Raw genomic sequence first — 23,364 nt, 5'->3', positions numbered from 1 at the left:
TAAAATATAAATTATTATACTCATCCACCGGTTAATAAATCAATATAAAATACATTAAAACATTAAGAAACCAAAATAAAATGTTTTAAACACATCAAAAACAGCATTCAAAATCATGGCCCACATGCAGTCCTCTACGTCTTCTTTCTTCCCAATTTTTGGTATTTTTTCTTTTCTTTTTCGTTACATTCCAATTTACAAGCCACGTCCAAATAAACAACAAAATAGCTCGGGTTGGGCGAATGAGCGGTGCTTTTGTTTCGACATTCTCATTTCTCACACAATCAACACACACACACACACAAAAATACACACATCTTTCTTGTTTTCTTGCTTTTCGAACGAAACATGTTTATAAAACTAATCCCCAGTTCGTTCTTTCGATTACTTCAATAACATGGACTCTTGAAATTCATGTTCTTTCCATACTCTGTTTTCGTGAAGTAAAACAGAGTCAGAATTCCGTGTCTAGTTCCACCACTCAAATATAATAGAAATTTTCTGTTTCTGATATGAGTGTGTTTTTTTAATCCATAAATCCAGAAAGTGAGAGAAATGAATTCTATAATCGTCGGGTTTGTGGTCTATATCTGCATCTGAATGGATATTGGATATTTCTCGAGTATCTATAACTAAAACCTAGAAAAAAGAAGTGGGGATCTTGCATGATACCAAAAGGGTTTCTCCGATTTGATTCTTTTCTTGTTTTAAATCAATTAGATTCTGTCGGGTAAAGTCGGATGGATTTCTGGCCGGAATTTCTCGCAAGCAGTTGGGGTAAGGAATTTGTCGCCGGAGGATTCGGTGGAATCGCCGGAATCATGGCTGGATACCCACTTGACAGTATCAGAGTCCGGCAACAAAGCTCCCCTTCCGGCTCTGCTCTTCGCATTCTCCGGCAGGTTGCTACTACCGAAGGTCCTCTTGCCCTTTACAGAGGCATGACTGCTCCCCTTGCCTCCGTCACCTTCCAGGTTCTTATTCTTATCTTCGCTTCATCTTCATATATGAATCTAAACATCGTTTTGTTGTTGCTTCATCTAAACTTGTAATTTTCACTTTTGATAAATTATTTTTCCTTTCAGAACGCGATGGTTTTCCAAATCTACGCCATATTATCGCGAGCATTTGACTCATCAAATTCCTCCACAGACCCTCCATCTTACAAAGGCGTAGCCCTAGGAGGAATCGGAGCCGGAGCAATCCAAAGCATAATGCTTTCCCCAATCGAATTAATCAAGATCCGACTTCAACTCCAAACCCAATCAGAAAAAGGTCCATTAAGTGTCGCGAAAAACATTATAAAAACAGAAAGTTGGCGTGGACTCTATAGAGGCTTAACAATCACAGCCTTAAGAGATGCGCCTTCACATGGTTTCTATTTCTGGACATACGAATTCATGAGAGAACAACTTCATCCCGGGTGTAGAAAAAATGGCCAAGAAAGCTTCAACACCATGCTTGTTGCAGGTGGTCTTGCGGGTGTTGCTAGTTGGGTTTGTTGTTATCCTTTAGATGTTATTAAAACTAGACTTCAAGCACAAACACCAAATTCAATAGTGAAGTATAATGGGATTGTGGATTGTTTTCAAAAAAGTGTTAGAAATGATGGGTATAGTGTGTTGTTTAGAGGACTTGGAACTGCTGTTTCTAGAGCTTTTGTTGTTAATGGTGCTATCTTTACAGCTTATGAAACTGCATTACGGGTGTTTTTCAACAATGGTGATAGTAATACAATTGAGAAGCAAGAAGCCCTTCAAGCAGATAATGCTATTTGAGGAAGTTAGACTAAAAGAATTCAGAAACAACACATTATGAAGCAATGTAGTTCAGAAATCGGAAGTGGGATATGTTATATGTAAAGATGTTTTAAACTTTTAATCATAGTCATGTAAAGAATTCAAGAAAAGGTTGCAATTTATTTTGTTATCACAACTTTTCTTGTTATATTATATTGAAATTAAAGTTTTGATTTTTAGATTCAGTAGCTAGTAACTACTACCTCCATTGTCTCTAAGATTGAGCCCTGTTAACATATGAACATCATTGTAGTTTCTAACAGCCTGCACAATAGATCGAACTTGTTTGTAAGGATCTGAAGAGTTGAAAATTTCAGAATCGATGAAGACTCCATCGCAGCCCAATTGCATCATGAGAGCAGCATCTGCAGGTGTGACAATACCTCCAGAAGCAAAATGGACTACAGGAAGCCTACCGAGTTGCTTGGTTTGCGCTACAATGTCGTAAGGTGCACCCAATTCTTTTGCGAATGTGAAGACTTCGTCTTCATCCATGTTTGTTAGAACCCTAATTTTTCCCATTACTTTTCTTACATTTCGGACTGTGTCAACAATGTCGCCAGATCCAGATTGATCTCCTTGAGTTCTAATCATCGCCGCGCCTTCTCTCGCTCTCCTCAACCCCTCTCCCAAATCCCGACAACCTGACACGAAAGGGACACGAAAGTTATGTTTGTTGATGAAGTTATCCTCGTCGGCTGCAGCAAGAAGCTCGTTTTCGTCTATGTAATCAACGCCAATGGCTTCAAGTACCTGTGCTTCGACAAAATGGCCGACTCGGGATTTTGCCATCACGGGAATCGGGACAGATTCTTGGATTTCTTTAATAACAGCTGGATCTAACATCCGTGAAATGCCGGAAGTAGGTGTTGATGGTTCCGATACAATCACACAGCAAGCTCCGGCGGATTCAGCGATCTTGGCTTGGTTGACGTTAGTGACATGGATAATTGCTCCGCCACTAAGCCGTTGAGCTAGTCCGACCTTGACTGAGAAGGGATTTTGATCTTTTTTGTTGAGATCCGACACTGTGGTGTTGCCGTAAATGGTGACTGCAGAGTCGTCGGCCATCTGCTAGGTGTTTGTCGAAATGCCTGAAAGAGGAGTTGTAAAAGCAAGGGTCGTGCACAATGATTTGAGTTGGGAATCGATGTAGAAGAGTATAGGAGGTTTCAAGCAAGGTGGAAACTTCCGTCGAGGTTCGTCGGTGGCATATTTTCAGGAATATGCAGAAAAGCCATGTTGCATGATACCTATAATTGAAATAGACAATCATTTATAATTTAACAGAGCTAATATTATTAAAATAATAAGTTTGTTTGTTTAGCTCTGGAGTTTTTTTAACATGTTTCGTGCAGTAAAGTTTAAGCGTAGGAATGCGAGTTTATTGGTATTTTTTGAGGGAAATCTCCATAAAAGTTCTAAAATTTTAGTTTAATTTATGAAAAAATTTCAAAATAAATTTTATTTACAGAAAAGCATAGAATACCGGTTAAAACTTCGAAAAAACCCTTTTCGGTTGGTTTCGCAGATTTTGCGGGTATTCAGTCCTTTTTCGTTAGTTTACTCAAAATTTTAAGACTTTTCCAAAAATTACATAATAACCAAAATATTGGGATTTTTTTTAAAATTACCATGAAATTAATGGATATTATTATTAACAAATCTTTTATAAATTACATAATAACCAAAATATTGGTGGCCTAAGTACTCCTTTATTGTTTCCTGACCACTCAAACTCTCTACGTTCTTCCTATGCATTGTTGTGGGTATGATGGTGACATGAAGTTAGTTAGCATTCCTCTAATCTTGGTGTTCTTCTTATGTTGTTTAACCTAACTACCAACCAACATTCATACCTTACATGTTAACAATCATCGGCTAACACACATCTATAAAATGTGAAAAGTGAACCCTGAATGATAATTTATATGGAAATAAGTTAAGGGTGATTATCTATTTAAATTCTCATTCAAAGTTTACTTTTCACTCTCGATAGATGTGTGTAATTTTATGGTTGTTACCAGGTAATGTTTGGAGGTTAGGTGGTAGTTAGGTTAAAGAACATAATGAAAGATCTATATGTTCGTGTAATGATATTTTCTAATAACACATGATCATATAGCATCATGCTTAATAGCAAGTAGAAACTTATTGATTGTGTATTAATAAATATTATCAACTCTTGTATTGGTCACGCCTAATAGAGTACTTCTCACTATGACACCCACAACGATACATATGAAGAGCATAGAGACTTTGAAGTGGTCAACAAACAATTGAGAAGTACATAATCGACCATTTTATTTCTAGAAATTAACAACAAATGTATTTCCTTTGTTTATAATAAAAAATATATTTTTTATGTTTATAAATGATTTGTTAATAATAATATCCATTAATTCCATAGTAATTTTCAAAAAAGTCCCAATATTTTGGTTATCGAGTAATTTTCAGAAAAGTCCTAATATTTTGAGCAAACTAACGAAAAAGGACAGAATACCGGCTAAATCTACGAAACCGGCCAAAAAGGGTTTATTCGAAGTTTTAGCCGGTATTTTGTGCTTTTCTGTAAACAAAAATTAGTTTGAGACTTTTTCATAAATTGGACTAAAATTTTAGGATATTTCTGGAGATTTCCCTTTTTTGGAAAAGCCAAGAATTGTTGGTTTTTTGCTAAAGTTTTTTTTTTCTGTTTTCAGAATTTTTTAACTTATTGGTTTTTAGAAAAGCCATAAGCTAATAAAAGTATGCTTTCATAAGCTTTTTGACCCAAAGTTTGGATCTTTGTGAGTATGAAGTACTCCAAAGCATATTAGTTGTCCTTCTTGAAATCTTAAGAGTGTTGTGAGTCATAAAAATGCTTCCTTGATGGTTTCCTTAGAACCATGTAAGAGTTAAGTGGTTTTGAGTGTTGTGAAAGTAAAGATCTTGGAGATTTAGCAATCTTTAGCCATGCAAAGGCTTAAAAGTTTCGACTTTATGGATTAAGACATCATTTAGGGTTAAGATAAGTGTTTAGATGCTTTTGTCTTAACCATTAAGAGCTTATCTCGGGTTTTTGGGCCTCTGATGAGTACGTTGGGCATACGTAGAGAGTACGCTCAACATAATGGGTTTTGTGCATGGACAACTTGTACCTTGTGCTTCAAGGATGAGTACGTAGGGTGTGTACTTCTGGTATGTGGGGCGTACTCCCCAGGATGTCAATTTTGGGTCATTGGACTTTTGACTTTGGGTCATGGATAGACTAAGAGTTTTCTTGGAATTAGGTCCATGATGGTTTTTAGGCTCAATTAGGAAGATGAGCCATATTATGCCTTGGGATGTCATTTATGGATTTGGGCTTTTTGAGCAAATGGGTCGGGCCTTAGTTTTTGGTCAAGTAAGAAAAAGGGTAAAATGGTCTTTTACCCTTTAGGAAGTTAGATTATAGAGTGGGCCTCGGATTTTGGGATATCAGGTTAATTATTAATTAAGGTTGTATTTATTGTTAGTTGGTACGAGGTTACATGGTTCAGTGACCCGAGCAGTTATCTGGTTAGCAGCGGATTGAGGTGAGTCTTCCTTCGCAATATATGTGGGTTGAAGGCACCAATGTTGGCCCACTATTTATGACGGACGATTATTTTTGTGACAATTGTCAGTTATGCCTATATTTTCTTGATGACTCTGTGACTCTTGTTATGATATTATGTGGTAGTAGTAGGGGCTGAAATAGACCTAGTATCCGGTTGAACTAGACCAAAGGGGATTGCATGCAACCAAATATACTTGAAGGTATCCAGTTAAAATAGACCGAAGGGGATTGTAAGCATCCAGATATGCTTGATAGTATCTGGTTGAAATAGACTGAAGTGGTAGGCAAACACCCAGATATGCTTGATAGTATCCGGTTGAAAGACCGAAGGGGTAGGCAAGCACTAGATATGCTTGGCAATATGTTTGTTTAGCATATGGTATTTTAGGGAACTCGCTAAGCTTTGTGCTTACGGTTTTATGGTTATGGTTTCAGGTACTTTCTGTTCGAAAAGGAAGGGTCCGAATTGATCGCAGCGCATCCACCCATGTTTCCACATTGTGATGATTTTGAGATTGTACCGTGATGACTGTACTATTATAATATATACTTACGGATGTTTGAATAAAATATAATCAATGTTTTAATTGAACTAAAAATGAAATTTTACCTCATAATTTTTGGGATGTTACAAGTTGGTAGCAGAGTCTTGGTTTGATGGATTCAGACACACTCTCAGGTATGTCTAAACTCAAACTGAGGAATTTATAACCTTTTGAAAGAAAATGAGTTTATAAAATGATTTTGTAAAAGGGAATAAATTTCTAAAAGGATTTTATAAAGACAAAGGGGGTGTGATGCGTGCAATCGGCCAAGCTCAAGTAAGTTTTCCCAAAATACCCATACATGTTTATGTTATGCTTTGAATTGTGAATATGTGAATCACATGCTAGATTAGGGCTAAGGATTTGCTCAGGATTGCATGATAGAATGCTAGGAGCGATGCCTTTATATGTCTACTGTTTTGGTCAAAAATTACACAAGTACTAATCAACCAAATTGTATGAGAGGTCGTGATGTTCAAATTGTGCAATAGCTAATGATAAAAAAAATAGTGGCACAATGGGTTACAAGAAAAAGCCATTGATCCTTGCTAGGATCTCTGACACAAAACATTGGGAGGTGACAACCATCACCTGCCTTGATGATTTTATTAATGTACAATGACAATTACAGAGAATATTTTAGTAAGAATAAGTGAATAATTCCATAGAATAAGTTTCTAGTAAGAAAATAGTGTGTTGTGTGCGTGATACAAGTGTCAATTTATAGTCTAAACTAGCCAACAAGATATCCGATATTTTCGGGATCCTTTATGACCAGCTTCACGAACATTATTTGACCAAGTATTCCAGGTCTTTAGCATAGTTAAGATGATTCTTCATTAAGAATTGGTCTTCCCTTGACTACTTCTGCACATGTATTAGTTATGAACAAAATATTACCTTTATAAATATTAATAAAAATAATAACGGTAGTAGCCGGGATCCTGAGGTAGCTGAAGATCCTGGATATTTGAGGATCCTGAATATTTTGAGGATCCTGGCCCTAACAATTGCCCCCAAGTTATTCCTGGAAATATAAGAGTTAGTTTCGTAAATATTAAATGAATAATTTAAAGTAAAGAGATAAGTGGAGAGAAATCTTCAGAGTTAACCCTCAACGGCTAGGTAACTTTGAATTTCAATGGGCAGATAACTAGCTGTTAATAAACAAATCAATCTCAAATCCTCAGTATAAATAAAGGTGATCAATTCCACATTTCTTTACTTGTCTCGATTTTCTTTGCTTTCCTTGTGCTACTAGTGATTTTGATAAAGGTAACATCCTCTCTGCCTCATTTCCTTTCTACCAAATTTTCGATCATGGGTAAAAAGATGATCGTTTCTCACAAGAAGATCCTAGGTCTTCCTGAGGACGATTTCGTTGATCAAGGAGTCTTGTCTTATGACAAGACGTGCTCCTTTGATGATGGTGATATTGAAGCATTGAAGGCTATTGGTGCCTTCCCTCGTGAAGCAATCTTTAGACCTTATGACCCTTTGATCCAACCAGACTTTATTTCCCCTTCTTAGGTGTGATTTTCAGAGTATTCCTTCTCTGTTTTAGGCCTTAAATTCCCTTTTTCTAGAGTGGTCTCGGAGTTTTTCAGGATAACGAAACTTTCTTTCATCCAAGTGATGCCTATCATTTGGAGGATCTTGTACTGGGTTGAGTGTCTGAATCAGACACAAGATCTTGGCATGGGACTGGCTGAATTGGCCCATGTATATGATCTTTCAACTTTTGGAAATTCTCGCTTCCTATTCAAGGTTAAGAGTGGCAAGCCTCCTCTTGTGTTGAAAACAAAACACAATAACGGGGCTTGGAAAGGAAGATACTTCTTTTTCCGGCATGACTCCATTCCTGGCGGAGATCTCTTACCCAAATATTGGATTAAGAAGGGTAGGATTTCAATACTTTTCCATGTGATGCTGAAATCTTATTCTTATTTTGTTTTTTCTGTTACAGGTTTCAAACTCGGGGAGCTCGTTGCTACTGCTGAGGACACAGAGGATAAGATTGCTAATTTTCTTTCTCTTCCAGGGGCAGATAGATCTCTCAGACTTGATCAATCCAGTCTCCAAGAAGGATCTTCCCACACAACTTCTATGGCTATAGGTATATCATTCTTTCTGCTTGATTTGAATTGTTGTCTTAGGATCTTCGATCTTCTAAGGATCCTTGTTTCTTGCGTAGGTTCCAGGACTATTCGCAGTAGTGCTCGCTTCCCTTTGGACGACCTTGAGGATGACATGACCATTGGCTTGGTCAGGATCAAGCAGGAGAAGCTCTCTGCTCTGCCTCCTTCAAAGAAATCCTAGCTTGAACTGGTTGTGAAGACTCCGGGATCCCGAAAGAGGAAGACTTCTGAGGCCATAGATTCCAGCCTAGAGAACCTCAGCATTGATGTAACAACGTAAATTTTAAAACAAATTTTTCATTTTTACAAACGTCAAAAACCATCGTTTAATATTCCAAATTCAAATGTGAATAATGTTATCATAACAAAATACATCCCCAGATCATAAAAACAGTTCCCCCGTCAGTGTGTACAGTCATGCCGGCGCCTTCCCACGGTCCTCGCTAGTACCTGAAACACATAACACAACAACTGTAAGCATAAATGCTTAGTGAGTTCCCCAAAATACTATTTACGCACATACGCCTTTCCAGGCCCTAACCTTCCGGTCCATGTGTCTCAGGGGACTTCCATCCCGACTCAGTAAACCTTCCGGTCCTACCTGCATCAACCTTACGGTCCACATCACAACGCCTTCTGTCCCATATCAAGCATATCATACATAGCACATATAACGATTAACTTATCATATACAATGCGTATAACTCATAACATATCCGACCTTCCGGTCACACAATAAAACCCTTCCGGGTACAATATAGTGAGAAAACTCACCTCGTGGAAAGTCTAAAATCTCGCGTACTCGCTATCTCCAAATCCCAACGACAACTCTACCTCGCCTAATCATGAAAATATCATTTTAATAATTAAAGACTTCCACAACTAAACATTACCCCTTATCATCATTCCTCAGAGGATAAAAGACCATTTTACCCTTCCTTGACCCAAAGTCTTCATGTTGACCAAAACACTAAAAGTCAACAAAAGTCAACCCTTTGAGTACGTGGGGCGTACATCGCTAACCCATGGATCGGGGTTTCCACACAGTACGCTGCGCGTACTGGGAGTTACGCCCAGCGTAACCATCAGACTTTAGCATGCATCATTTCTGGTCTTAATCGGTTAAGCCATTACTCCAACTTCTAGATCCAACTTTATTTATGCATCTATACCCATAAAGTCGAGATCTTTAAGCCTTGGCTTGGCTGTAAAGGCTCCAACACTTCTTAACATCATTCTATTCCAACTCAAGGACCTAGATCTCATGCATGGTGCAACATTCACGTCCAAGATTACATTTTTATGAGTCTACAACTCAAATAGACCAGAAATATGATGAATCTAAGCTTATGGAGACCATTTGCTCAAAAAGTCTCCACCTTTGGGACTAAAACTCTAGAAAATGGTACTTGAAGCATATTACATGAACTATATGTCAAGATCCAAACTTTTTACCTTATAATGAAGCTTCAACCTTTGCAAAGCTCAGATCCACACTTGAACACCACTTTTAGCCTTCCCAATGAGCTCTTCTTCTCCTTTGCTACCTTGAAATGGCACCACCAAGCTTAGAATACTCCCAAATGGCCTAAGAACGAATACACACTCTCTTTAGGGTTTCTTTCTGAGGGATGGTGGCTGAGGAGGTGAGCCACACATTCCTTTTATAGCCCTCCGAATTAATTAGGGTTTTTAGGTCTGGACCAGTTACGCCCAGCGTAACCTTGGGTACGCCCAGCGTACCCGAGGGTGAACACGTCCAAATGAAGCGCACGAGTACGCGCAGCGTACTCCTTGTATGCCCAGCGTACTTGCCTAACATGCAAACCCTAAATGGAACAAAATCAAAGATGAAGGGCTAAATAGAAGGGTACTTGGATTTCGGGCTGTTACAATTCTTCCCCACTAGAACCAGACTTTGTCCCCGAAGTCTCACACTAAAAACAATTCCGGATACTGATCCCGCATCTCAGTCTCGGACTCCCATGTCAGCTCGGACCCCTTCCGATGTTGCCACTGCACTTGTACCAAGGGTACTTCCTTGTTCCTCAGAACCTTAACCTTTCGATCTCCACTGGTCTCTCAACATAGTTCAGGCCTGCATCCACCTGAATATCATCTAATGGCACCACTGCTGACTCATCGGCAATACATTTCCTCAACTGTGAGACATGAAAGGTGTTATGGATCTGTCCCAACTCAACAGGTAGATCCAACCGGTAGGCTACCCTACCTACCCTAGCAATTACCCCGAAAGGTCCAATATATCGGGGTCCCAACTTGCCCCTCTTCCTGAATCGTATCACTCCTTTCCAAGGAGAGACCTTTAGGAGCACAAGGTCACCAACCTGAAACTCGAGCTCGGACCGACGCCTATCCGCATAACTCTTCTGGCGACTCTGCGCGGTCAACAATCTCTGCCTGACCTGCTGTATCTGCCCGGTCGTCTGAAGTACAATCTCCATGCTGCCCATCACCCGCTGCCCCACCTCTCCCCAGCAGATGGGGGTGCAACACCTCCTCCCATACAACTGAAAAGCCCTCCCACGAGCCTTCGGAGCCTCGGCTTTCACCGGCCGAGTCTCGGTAACCCTAGCAGTAGGCGCAGATCCCTGGTGAAGCTGAGGGCACTCGGCCTTCCGATGGCCGGTCTGGTTGCAATGAAAGCAAACCATAAATCCCTTGGGGCAATCCATAGCAATGTGCCCCTCCTTGCCACACTTGTAGCAAGCATCTGATCGACATGCCCCCTCATGACCCTTGCCGCACTTTCTGCAAGTGCGGCACTTCTGGCCTCCCGTCCTCGGATCGGTGGACTTGGTCCGCTTGGCTGCCGGCTAGGACTGAGCCGACCGCTAATCCACCCGCTGAGACTCGGCCTCCTCCCTGGCTTGAGTCTCCAACTCGATCTCTCTCTTCCTGGCATTTGCCTGGAGCTCAGTAAAGGTCTGGTATGACGAGTTCGATACGAACTCCCGAATATCCCTCCTCAATACACCCAAATATCGGCTCCTGCTCAGGGCAAAACATCGCCCTCTCATGAAACTTCCGAGTGATCACATTAACCGAATCATTACCCTGCTTGAGGGTCAAGAACTCCTGAACCAACCGTTCCCTCTCCACCGGGGGAACATACTCGTCTCTGAACATAGAAGTAAATCTCTCCCAAGTCACGGTTGAAATCTCTACAAGAGTGAAGTTCGCCGTCACGAACTTCCAATAATCCTTTGCTCCCAGGCGGAGCTGGTTCAAAACGAACCGTACCCTCAGATGCTCCGGACATGAACAAGTGTAGAAGCATCCCTCAGTATCAGCAATCCATCTCATCGCAGCGATCGGATACTGTGTCCCGTCAAACTCGGGTGGCTTTGTGTTGCTGAACTCCCGGAATAGCAACGAGTCACCTCCCTGTGGTCTGGCAGCGGCCACAACTGCGGTAGCTGCAGCGGTTGCGGCCTCACTCACCGAGGCGTACCGCTAATCAAAAGTCTCCATCAATATGGTCTTGATAGACCCAAACATCTCCGGAATCTAGGCCCGGATCGCTACAGCCACCTCCTCGTGAATCATCTGACGAATCTCCTCGTCACTCACACCGCTCGTACCAGGTCTGTGGCGTGGTCCAACCATAATGCCTCTGAAATACAACATAAAAATATCAGAGACTCCATCGAGCATAATCGCACTCGATAACGCAACCCTACTCGGTCCCCGATACCCAAGGATTCTTACTTGGGTTGCCCACTGACCCGATGTCTTCAGTATTACGGGCCCAATACTACCGACTACACCGCATCAACATTCACCCCAAGTCCTCCTCCCTGAACCCCGAATCATGAGTACTCTATTCTTGCTATGCACTGGCTACCCACTCGCTCTCAAAGCCTCTCATAGCAGCAGGTTCCCCTAGACTAAGGCATCACAAATCAGGCCACCCTAGTCCTAATATGAATACCTAGTCTACTAGCATGCGTATCATATCATAACATATCTCATAACACATATTGTAAGGGTATTTTGGGGATTTTACCATTTGGGCGCTGGCTGACCGTACACACTGCTTCTCCTTTGGTTGTTACGAAATCTCTTATCCAATTTTTATTGCTTTTATTAATTAATTAAAAATTTTCCTCAAATCCCCGGTTTGAGTTCAGTTACGCCCGAAGGTGTATCCGAATCCCTCAAACCAAGGCTCTGATACCAACTTGTAACAACGTAAATTTTAAAACAAATTTTTCATTTTTACAAACGTCAAAAACCATCGTTTAATATTCCAAATTCAAACGTGAATAATGTTATCATAACAAAATACATCCCCTGATCATAAAAACAGTTCCCCCGTCAGTGTGTATAGTCATGCCGACGCCTTCCCACGGTCCTCGCTAGTACCTGAAACACATAACACAACAACTGTAAGCATAAATGCTTAGTGAGTTCCCCAAAATACTATTTACGCACATACGCCTTTCCAGGCCCTAACCTTCCGGTCCATGTGTCTCAGGGGACTTCCATCCCGACTCAGTAAACCTTCCGGTCCTACCTGCATCAACCTTACGGTCCACATCACAACGCCTTCCGACCCATATCAAGCATATCATACATAGCACATATAACGATTAACTTATCATATACAATGCATATAACTCATAACATATCCGACCTTCCGGTCACACAATAAAAACCCTTCCGGGTACAGTATAGTGAGAAAACTCACCTCGTGGAAAGTCTAAAATCTCGCGTAGTCGCTATCTCCAAATCCCAACGACGACTCTACCTTGCCTAATCATGAAAATATCATTTTAATAATTAAAGACTTCCACAACTAAACTTTACCCCTTATCATCATTCCTCATAGGGTAAAAGACCATTTTACCCTTCCTTGACCCAAAGTCTTCATATTGACCAAAACCCTAAAAGTCAACAAAAGTCAACCCTTTGAGTACGCGGGGCGTACATCGCCAACCCATGGATCGGGGTTTCTACCCAGTACGCTGCGCGTACTGGGAGTTACGCCCAGTGTAACCATCAGACTTTAGCATGCATCATTTTTGGTCTTAATCGATTAAGCCATTAGTCCAACTTCTAGATCCGGCTTTATTTATGCATCTATACCCATAAAGTCGAGACCTTTAAACCTTGGCATGGCTGTAAAGGCTCCAACACTTCTTAACATCATTCTATTCCAACTGAAGGACCTAGATCTCATGCATGGTGCAACATTCACGTCCAAGATTACATTTTTATGAGTCTACAACTCAAATAGACCAGAAATATGATGGATCTAAGCTTATAGAGACCATTTGCTCAAAAAGTCTCCACCTTTGGGACTAAAACCCTAGAAAATGGTACTTGAAGCATATTACATGAACTATATGTCAAGATCCGAACTTTTTACCTTATAATGAAGCTTCAACCTTTGCAAAGCTCAAATCCACACTTGAACACCACTTCTAGCCTTCCCAATGAGCTCTTCTTCTCCTTTGCTACCTTGAAATAGCACCACCAAGCTTAGAATACTCCCAAATGGCCTAAGAACGAATACACACTCTCTTTAGGGTTTCTTTCTGAGGGATGGTGGCTGAGGAGTTGAGCCACACATTCCTTTTATAGCCCTCCGAATTAATTAGGGTTTTTAGGTCTGGACCGGTTACACCCAGTGTACCCGAGGGTGAACGTGTCCAAATGAAGTGCGCGAGTACGTGCATCGTACTCCTTGTACACCCAGCGTACTCGCCTAACAGGCCAACCCTAAATGGAACAAAATCAAAGATGAAGGGCTAAATAGAAGGGTACATAGATTTCGGGCTGTTACAATTGAGGATGCTCTTGGGAAGTTGACCTCATTTTCCCAGGCTGTAAGTTTCCTGTGTAAAAGAATTATTTCCGTTAGTTTATCCTACATGTTTCTTCCTTTGCTGACATTGCATTTCTTTCATGTCTCCAGTCATGTTTCTCAATTCACCAATGATCTCAGGATCCATGCTGAGAAGGCTGAATCTGCTCTAAAAGAGCAGGAGAAAATCTGGAGGGTCACCAATGAGGATCTTCTCTGGAGGGTGGATTTGTTGAGAAAATATAAGGTTGAGAAGGAGGAGGAGCATTCTGCAGAACTTGAGAAAGTGATTGTCAATGCGAAGGCAAGTGTTGTGGTGGCTATCCTGGAGGCTAAGATCAAGTTGGTGGTGGATCTTGAGCATTCAGGATCCTGGAATGTAGTAGGATGGCGCGAGGCACTAGCCAAACTAACTAGAAAGCCTGTCACCACCTGCCGAGGATCCTGTACCGCAGCAAGATGTGGAGAACGAGGGGAAGAAGGTGGATGATGGTCAGGCTAAGGTCTAGGCCTTTTAGGTGGTTAGGGTAGCGTAGTTCTTTGATGTAACTATTTAACCCATGTAGGGATGTAAGCCTTTTATTTTGAATACAATTGTTAATCTTTCCTTTATCTGCATAATATGTTACTAAGATCTATGCGTAGTTAGGATCATGAATAAGTTTCAAAATAAAGTTCTTTTGGTAAATAACGAATAAAATGATTCGTTAAACAACTAAAATAAATGACTTAGAATAATAAGAACTGACTTTGTTAAGCAATTAAAAAGTTTATTTTGATGTTTGACTTCTAATCTAGAGTTTCCAAAAAGTATAAAATAATTTTTTTAAGAACTAATTTTGGAAAATCTAAGTGTTTAAATCTTCTCAATAGTAAATGACTCTGAAGTAATGAAAGTTTATAAATCAACAATTGGTGTAGGATCTTGAAAAGTTTAGGATCCTTTATTTTATTTGAATATCTCAAGGTTAAGAACAATGAAAGATGGAACCTGCTTGTCTTCGAGTTTTTCCTCAAGATTCATAAACTTTTCAATATTAGAATTTACTGAGGATAAATATCAAACTTAGGAAAGAACTTAGGATTGTTGTTGACCTCTGATGATAACGTTTCTATTGATGATGATCCATACTGAAGAGGATCCTTAATGATTAGATTATACATGGGAATAATTTGTTTAGGTTATAGACTTTGGCAAAATTCTTATGTAACACCATAGGTTCAATAGATGATATGTTAATGTTATATACTGGGGAGGACCCCAACTTGTGATATAATTCATGGGAAAAATCCTTACTTATTATAACATGAAAATGTTATGAAAATTCCTAATGTATGATAACATGAAGATGTTATAGACCTTATGTATTCTCTGGGGCAAGATCCCAATTTTGGATAACAAGAGAATGTTATAAACCTTAAGTAACTTCTAGGGTAAGATCCCAATTTTTTATAGCATGAGATGTTATAAACCTTAAGTAATCACTGGGGTAGGATACCAACGTGTGATAACATGATAATGTTATAAACCTTGTGTGACTTCTGGGGTAAGATCCCAATTTTGGATAACATGAGAATGTTATAAACCTTAAGTAATTTCTGGGGTAAGATCCCAATTTTGGATAACATGAGTATGTTATAAACCTTAAGGATCCTAACTTATGTTCAAAGATAAGAGGGTTGCCAAGACACTGAATCGTGAAATTATCCCCTTATCTGTATCCTATAGTTAGATATCGTGCGTCCAAGCGAGGTGTATAAACCTTAGTTTGTGTGAAAGAGGTAATTAGCTCTATAAACCTTAGAGGGGATTAAGTACCCTTAAATGTATGAGAGATGATCAGTCTCTAGCTTGTGTATTTGATAGTTTAAAGATGTCACACCCCAAAAACCAAAAGCGGAAACGTCCCCGGGGTTGACTCCAAGTTGTGTATCAAATCCAATGTACATAGTAATCACAGTAAACAAACATTACATTACATATATATGAAAGTTTACATTTGTTCAAAAGTAAAGTTATACAAGATATACATATGCATCATATAAACAAAAGTTGAGACGAGTCTTCCACGCACTCCGTCTTCATCAAAAGAGATCACCGGGTACCTGTCTAACTTGGACCTGAGAATACAAGCGATTGGAAAATCAGCATAAAGCTGGTGAGTTCATAAGCGGTTTTGGTTTATGGAAATGTATCGGTTTCCTTTAGTTTCCGAAAAAGTTGTTATCCAAGAAAATCCCATATTTTCTTATGTGAAATTGGTTAAGTTATCATTTGTTACCAATTCGGTTATGTATTGTATTTTACCCCAGGAAAATCCCATATTTTCCTAATTATAAGACCGGTTGTATATCACAAAGTATAGTTTAACACACAAAACTATATAATGAAAATCTTGGGATTACTATTCCGAAAGACATATAAGATAGTTTGACACATCTGAAAGTGCAGGTTTAAGATCATGGGACTATCATCCCGGACTAAACACGAGATAAGTTGATGTATATATGTAAATGTAGATTGAAACCATGGGATCACTATCCCGAATAAGATACAGATTTGGAAAACCATGGGATCACTATCCCGTATAAGATATAGATACAAAACCTTGGGATCATTATCCCGTATAAGATATAGATTTAGAAAACCATGGGATCACTATCCCGTATAAGATATAGTTAAAGACCATGGGGAAAGACATGGATTTAGAAAACCATGGGATCACTATCCCGTATAAGATATAGATACAAAACCTTGGGATCATTATCCCGTATAAGATATAGATTTAGAAAACCATGGGATCACTATCCTGTATAAGATATAGTTAAAGACCATGGGGAAAGACATCCCGTACAAATTATAAGTATAAAACCATGGGATCACTATCCCGAAAGAGATCTAGAAACAATATCATGGGATCACAATCCTGAAAGAGATATAAAATATAGATGCAAAACCATGGGATCACTATCCCGAACGAGATATAGTTTCTGAACCCAAACTGTGAATAAGCTGGTATTAATACATATTGTGAGTCGGGTAACCATACTAATACGACAACGTGACCTCCTTGACGTTTGTCAGACGTCGAACGATATCCAGAAATTTGTCACCCTAGGCGTGCCCGCCTAAATGTACCTAGCAGTTAAGGTGTGGGATTGTCAGTCCCGAATAGATCTATTCACAAATTCCGCGCTCTCCCTCCAGGAGACTCTGGTTACACTTCCGGGGAGGATTTACTGATCATCCATAAAGGGTAGTGACTATCTCACAAACTAGTACTAAACTATTCACAGGGTTCTTGTAAGATATCGATATACAGAAGATTATGAAACATAGTACAGGAAAGTATAGATACATACATGAAATTATCTGACAATACATTAAAATGATACGGAGATAAACTGAATCATACATAGTTTATCTAATAACTTGATATAGACATCAGTATACGATAGAAAGAATAGTAAAGACCCCCAAATTATTCCCATAATAATTTGATTAGTTTGATTGTTTCCTTAACTAAAATCCATTTAGTTGAAATCGAATAGTCATTCCTTATGCTCAGCATAATACATAAGGAGTAAAAGAGTTTATAGGTTTGTCAGATATTGTTTGAAACACATCAATGTTGTGATTGGAAAACAGTTATAGTTTGCTTGTATTCCCCCCCTGAAAACATTGAAAACAGTGAAAAAGCCGTAGGGGTATGAACTCACCGGACGAGATACGAGACGGTTTGAATGCTAAGAGTTGATCCGGAACTTGTAAACACACGAGGTTCCTAATTATCATGTAAAGATACACATTTGTATCTAATTAGGACTTAGATTGATTGTTGGATAGGGACAAATGCTTCATGTCGCGATAACACTCCGATACAAGTGTTTGGAAGGACCCGGGTGGCGTTTAGGGACATGAATGACACAAGGGACTTGGGAAATGAGTTGGGACATCAAAGGAACACCCCCCTTTAGAGAGTTTATGGCCAAAACACCCATCCCCATGAGTTTACGGCCGTAAACTCATGATGGGTGGTTTATGGTGCAATTTGGACTTCCAACACTTAGGGGATAATTTCTAAACTTGGTTTAAGGACTTGGAATGATTAAAAAACATCAAATAGACCCCATTTATGGGAGTTTACGGTCTAGCATGGCTCCAAGGCCGTAAACCCCTATTTACCCAAGAAAATGATGTTAAATGGTGCTAGAACAAATCACATGTGATTGGTAGAATTTATCCAAGGCCTATCATGAGTTTGCAAGGGACTTTTGGGGTGTTTATGGAGTTTACAGCCCATGAGACCCCCCTCATGGCCGTAAACTCTTCTATAGGGTGCTTCAAGGAGTTTCAAGGTCTAAAACTTGCATGAAAGGACTTCTAAAATTCATCTAAGGGCCTTAGGGGTGTTTAGTTTGCATTCTAACACCAAAATTTTGGAGTTTACGGCCCAAGAACAAGTCTTGGCCGTAAACCCTTAGAAATCCCATGAATGATGTGTTTTAGGCCCTCAAAGTATTTTTGGTTGGTCCCTTGATTTATTCCAAGGCTTTTGGTGGTGTTGGATGGCTTTCTAACACCTTAGAATTGGATTTATGCCAAGTTTTGGGGAGTTTATGGCCCAAGCACTCTCCTTGGCCGTGAACTCATCTAAATCCCCCAAAATTCATGTTTCAAGTGTCCAAATGCTAGAATCAAGGTCCTATAATTCATATATAGGCCATAGAAGTGATTTGGAAGGGTTTAAGGGCATGGAAACCCTAATTATATGAGTTTACGGCCCAAGAATGATCCTTGGCCGTAAACTACTTCTAACATCACAAAATTCAAGTTTTACATGTTTAGAGTCCATATCTTGAAGTACCATAGCCATATCTAAAGTCCAAACTAGTCAAGGAGGGGTTTAAGGGCTCAAAACCCATCATTTTTGGTGTTTACGGCCTAGGCATCTTCCTGGGCTGTAAACTCATACATTGTGTCCCATTTCATGATTAAGTGTCTAATTTGGAAGCTAAACATGCTATAGATTGAAGCTAGGAAGGTACCTTAAGGATTTGAAGCCTTAAAATTGAGTTTTGGACCCTTAATCTTTGGATTTTTGGAGAGAGGTTAGAGAGAGAGTAGTGAGAGAAGGAAAAGCTTCAAATGAAAGCTGAAACACGTTTATATAGTTCCTAAAATTTGCACGCGGTGGAATTCTACCCGATACCGACGCTAAACGCGGCTTTTGGTTGCACCCGATTGAGTTTCCGTCACCCAACGGGAACATAATAAAAACTCACGAAATAAATGTTTTTGGACTAATAACATAAGTTCCTGAGTGATTTAGACACTCATTAGAATCAAATAAACATATAAGTTTATACGATTAACTCCAAAGAGAAAACGGAACGAATCCGATAACGGCGACTTTCCGGGTAGAACGGGTTTTGGCGACGAACAAATTTCGGGTTGTTACATTATCCCCCCGTTAGAGGGAATTTCGTCCCGAAATTCAAAGAATAGGATATAGATCATGAGTTTGAAATGAAACTCGAATGGATTCGATATTTTGGATCATCACTTTCTCAAGTGGAATCGGGTCTCTACGAAGATTTCGAAACATACGATGTGGAATTAAACTTTAGACGTTCGAATGAAATTCCCGGAAACTCTTCGGGACAAACATTTAGTAGAAAGAGCTACTAACTTCTCGTTTCTCGATGATCACAGAAACGAGGAATGTGGTAATTCGTACCAGGAAAACTCTTGAGTTTTAAAGCATGAAACAATACGAAAGTTCGATGTCGAAGATCATGAGAGTTAGGTCAAGGAAGAGATATAGACGGGCGACCCTCTCGAAACCAGGATAACAACATGAATGAGACTCCGTCATTCCATGTTAAACGTAGCATCAAAGTATTATCGCGAAAGGTTTCCCATTTAACCGAATGGAATAGAATAGTCCTCTGGACCGAGGATTCAATCTATAGGTACGAAGTTAGTGTTCTCCATCTCATCGGTTAGTCGTCTCGATGATGCACATTTCGATCGCATACGAGGAATTGAGCTTAGAAAACATTTGAATAGATAGATAACAGGTTTCCTTCCAAACACGGGAATCGAAAAAAAATTGCAGGTATAAGAGTTATCAAAGAGAAGTATACCTGCGGCGACAGAGGGATCAGTGGTGGTAGTTGCTTTGGGGCAATTCCTTTTGAAGTGCCCTGCTTCACCACAATTGTAGCAGGCTGGGCTGATTCCTGCTCCCGATGATTGGTTTGTTGATTTGGCTGGTTTTCTGCAGGTTCGAGACAGATGGCCCTTCTTGCCACAGTTGTCGTAGCTCCTTTCGCGACATGGACCAGGAATGTGGTGATAGTAGTTGCACTTACCACACCAAGGAAGACTGCCAGTGTATCCACTGGTGGGAGTTTGGGCTGTAGAACCGACAGCTGAGACAGCAATAGGGGCAGTAGCAGCATGGACTGCTACCGTTTGCTGTTTCTTGGAAGACCCTTTCGTACTCGGGGCCTTTCGCTTGTTCCGAGATTTCTTTTTGCTTTCACCTCCACTTGTGTCTGACTCGGGAGTGGTAGTTTCCTCATCTGAATTGTCTTCGTGATCGATCAAGATTTTCGCAAGGCATTTAGCGCTGTCGTACGTGTCTGGCTTCGCAGCCAAGACATTCCCTTTTGTTGGCTGGGTCAATCCCCAGATGAATCTCTCGATCTTTTTACTCTCCGGGGTAACCATTCCCGGACAGAGTAATGCCAGGTCATCGAATCTTGAAGTATAAGCTGTTATATTGGAACCCTTCATCTTAAGGTTCCAGAGTTCGTGTTCCAGTTTCTGAATTTCGCCTCGAGGACAGTATTCTGCAAGCAGAAGCTCCTTCATAGCTTCCCAACCCATGGCATTTGCTATGGGTAAGGTTAAGGATTTGACTCGGCCGCTTCCACCAAGTCAGGGCTTTATCAAGGAAAGTGCAGGCGGCAAACTTGACTTTATCAGACTCCGAACAGGCACATATTTCGAAGATTGACTCGATTTTCTCGAACCATCGAGTCAAGGAAATGACACCTCCAGTGCCATCAAAGGTTGTGGGCTTCGCGTTCATGAAGTCTTTGTAGGAACCCCCTCTTCGGTGTTCCTGGCTGTCTTCTGGATTTTGGTGTTGGGGACCACCTCCGGAGCCACCGGGATTCATTTGAGACGTAGCTGCCACTATTGCATCAGTCAGAACTGTTTGAAGTGATGCGAGATCAAATTGAGGAGAAGATGGTGGCGGAGGAGGATTATCGTTGTTCTTCGAGCTGGGTCTCATTCTCGGAGTCATCTTGATCTAAAAAGATCAGGAAAGAGAGGATTATAAGTCCTCTGAATTGAATCAAGAGATATTGAACAAGGGATATCTCATCAAGACAGATATAGCATCATACTAAGCGATAAAGCAGGAAGGAGTTATCAAAACAGAACATTTTATCGCTAGTGGAATGATCAAGTAACATCACGTATACGAGGATTTTCTACGAAGTATTGGCTCGAGAAATACTCCCATAGTATTTCATGGTTGCGCTGCAGCAACGATTCGTTGTTTGGAATGTTAGGTAAGTTTTAGGCATGCTGCGTACCACAGTCACTCCCAAGCACATGTTGGCCGTGTCTCGAATGAATATAGTTGACCAGGCTATATTGACCCTAGACACGACTACATAACTGCCCAGGTTTAACCGCAGTGTACAACACCCATTTACTTATGTTTTGTTCTACTTGTAGTTACGGATTTCGGTGGTTCGGTATACTTGTATACTTTTGAAAATACTTGTAGTTTTGAAGATACTTTTAATTCAGAGCACTGAGGCCCTTTAGTGTTTATAGTTTTATACCATGTAAGGTTTGGTATAGTCTGTTCACTATAAACAAGGGCTCTGATACCAATCTGTCACACCTCGAAAACCAAAGGCGGAAACGTCCCTGGGGTTGACTCCAAGTTGTGTATCAAATCCAATGTACATAGTAATCACAGTAAACAAACATTACATTACATATATATGAAAGTTTACATTTGTTCAAAAGTAAAGTTATACAAGATATACATATGCATCATATAAACAAAAGTTGAGACGAGTCTTCCACGCACTCCGTCTTCATCAAAAGAGATCACCGGGTACCTGTCTAACTTGGACCTGAGAATACAAGCGATTGGAAAATCAGCATAAAGCTGGTGAGTTCATAAGCGGTTTTGGTTTATGGAAATGTATCGGTTTCCTTTAGTTTCCGAAAAAGTTGTTATCCAAGAAAATCCCATATTTTCTTATGTGAAATTGGTTAAGTTATCATTTGTTACCAATTCGGTTATGTATTGTATTTTACCCCAGGAAAATCCCATATTTTCCTAATTATAAGACCGGTTGTATATCACAAAGTATAGTTTAACACACAAAACTATATAATGAAAATCTTGGGATTACTATCCCGAAAGACATATAAGATAGTTTGACACATCTGAAAGTGCAGGTTTAAGATCATGGGACTATCATCCCGGACTAAACACGAGATAAGTTGATGTATATATGTAAATGTAGATTGAAACCATGGGATCACTATCCCGAATAAGATACAGATTTGGAAAACCATGGGATCACTATCCCGTATAAGATATAGATACAAAACCTTGGGATCATTATCCCGTATAAGATATAGATTTAGAAAACCATGGGATCACTATCTCGTATAAGATATAGTTAAAGACCATGGGGAAAGACATGGATTTAGAAAACCATGGGATCACTATCCCGTATAAGATATAGATACAAAACCTTGGGATCATTATCCTGTATAAGATATAGATTTAGAAAACCATGGGATCACTATCCCGTATAAGATATAGTTAAAGACCATGGGGAAAGACATCCCGTACAAGTTATAAGTATAAAACCATAGGATCACTATCCCGAAAGAGATCTAGAAACAATATCATGGGATCACAATCCCGAAAGAGATATAAAATATAGATGCAAAACCATGGGATCACTATCCCGAACGAGATATAGTTTCTGAACCCAAACTGTGAATAAGCTGGTATTAATACATATTGTGAGTCGGGTAACCATACTAATACGACAACGTGACCTCCTTGACGTTTGTCAGACGTCGAACGATATCCAGAAATTTGTCACCCTAGGCGTGCCCGCCTAAATGTACCTAGCAGTTAAGGTGTGGGATTGTCAGTCCCGAATAGATCTATTCACAAATTCCGCGCTCTCCCTCCAGGAGACTCTGGTTACACTTCCGAGGAGGATTTACTGATCATCCATAAAGGGTAGTGACTATCTCACAAACTAGTACTAAACTATTCACAGGGTTCTTGTAAGATATCGATATACAGAAGATTATGAAACATAGTACAGTAAAGTATAGATACATACATGAAATTATCTGACAATACATTAAAATGATACGGAGATAAACTGAATCAGACAT

At 39.9% G+C, this 23,364-nt stretch overlaps 1 protein-coding gene and 1 pseudogene across 1 annotated transcript; one reads left to right on the top strand and one right to left on the bottom strand.

Moving 5' to 3' along the window:
• The first annotated feature begins 206 nt into the window (after positions 1 to 206).
• BAC2 (Mitochondrial substrate carrier family protein) lies at positions 207 to 1,978 on the top strand. The gene is made up of 2 exons (XM_078991478.1): positions 207 to 974; positions 1,086 to 1,978. The coding sequence occupies exons 1-2, from the start codon at positions 741 to 743 to the stop codon at positions 1,776 to 1,778; spliced, it is 927 nt and encodes a 308-aa protein (XP_078847604.1). The 5' UTR covers positions 207 to 740; the 3' UTR covers positions 1,779 to 1,978.
• Positions 1,891 to 3,069, bottom strand: LOC145042953 (pyridoxal 5'-phosphate synthase-like subunit PDX1.2 pseudogene; annotated as a pseudogene).
• Positions 3,070 to 23,364: the final 20,295 nt, after the last annotated feature.

Source organism: Lactuca saligna, chromosome 4, assembly GCF_052625555.1.
Source record: "Lactuca saligna cultivar CGN05327 chromosome 4, ASM5262555v1, whole genome shotgun sequence".
NCBI classification, from domain to species: domain Eukaryota; kingdom Viridiplantae; phylum Streptophyta; class Magnoliopsida; order Asterales; family Asteraceae; genus Lactuca; species Lactuca saligna.
This window is presented reverse-complemented; position numbering and strand designations above follow the sequence as displayed.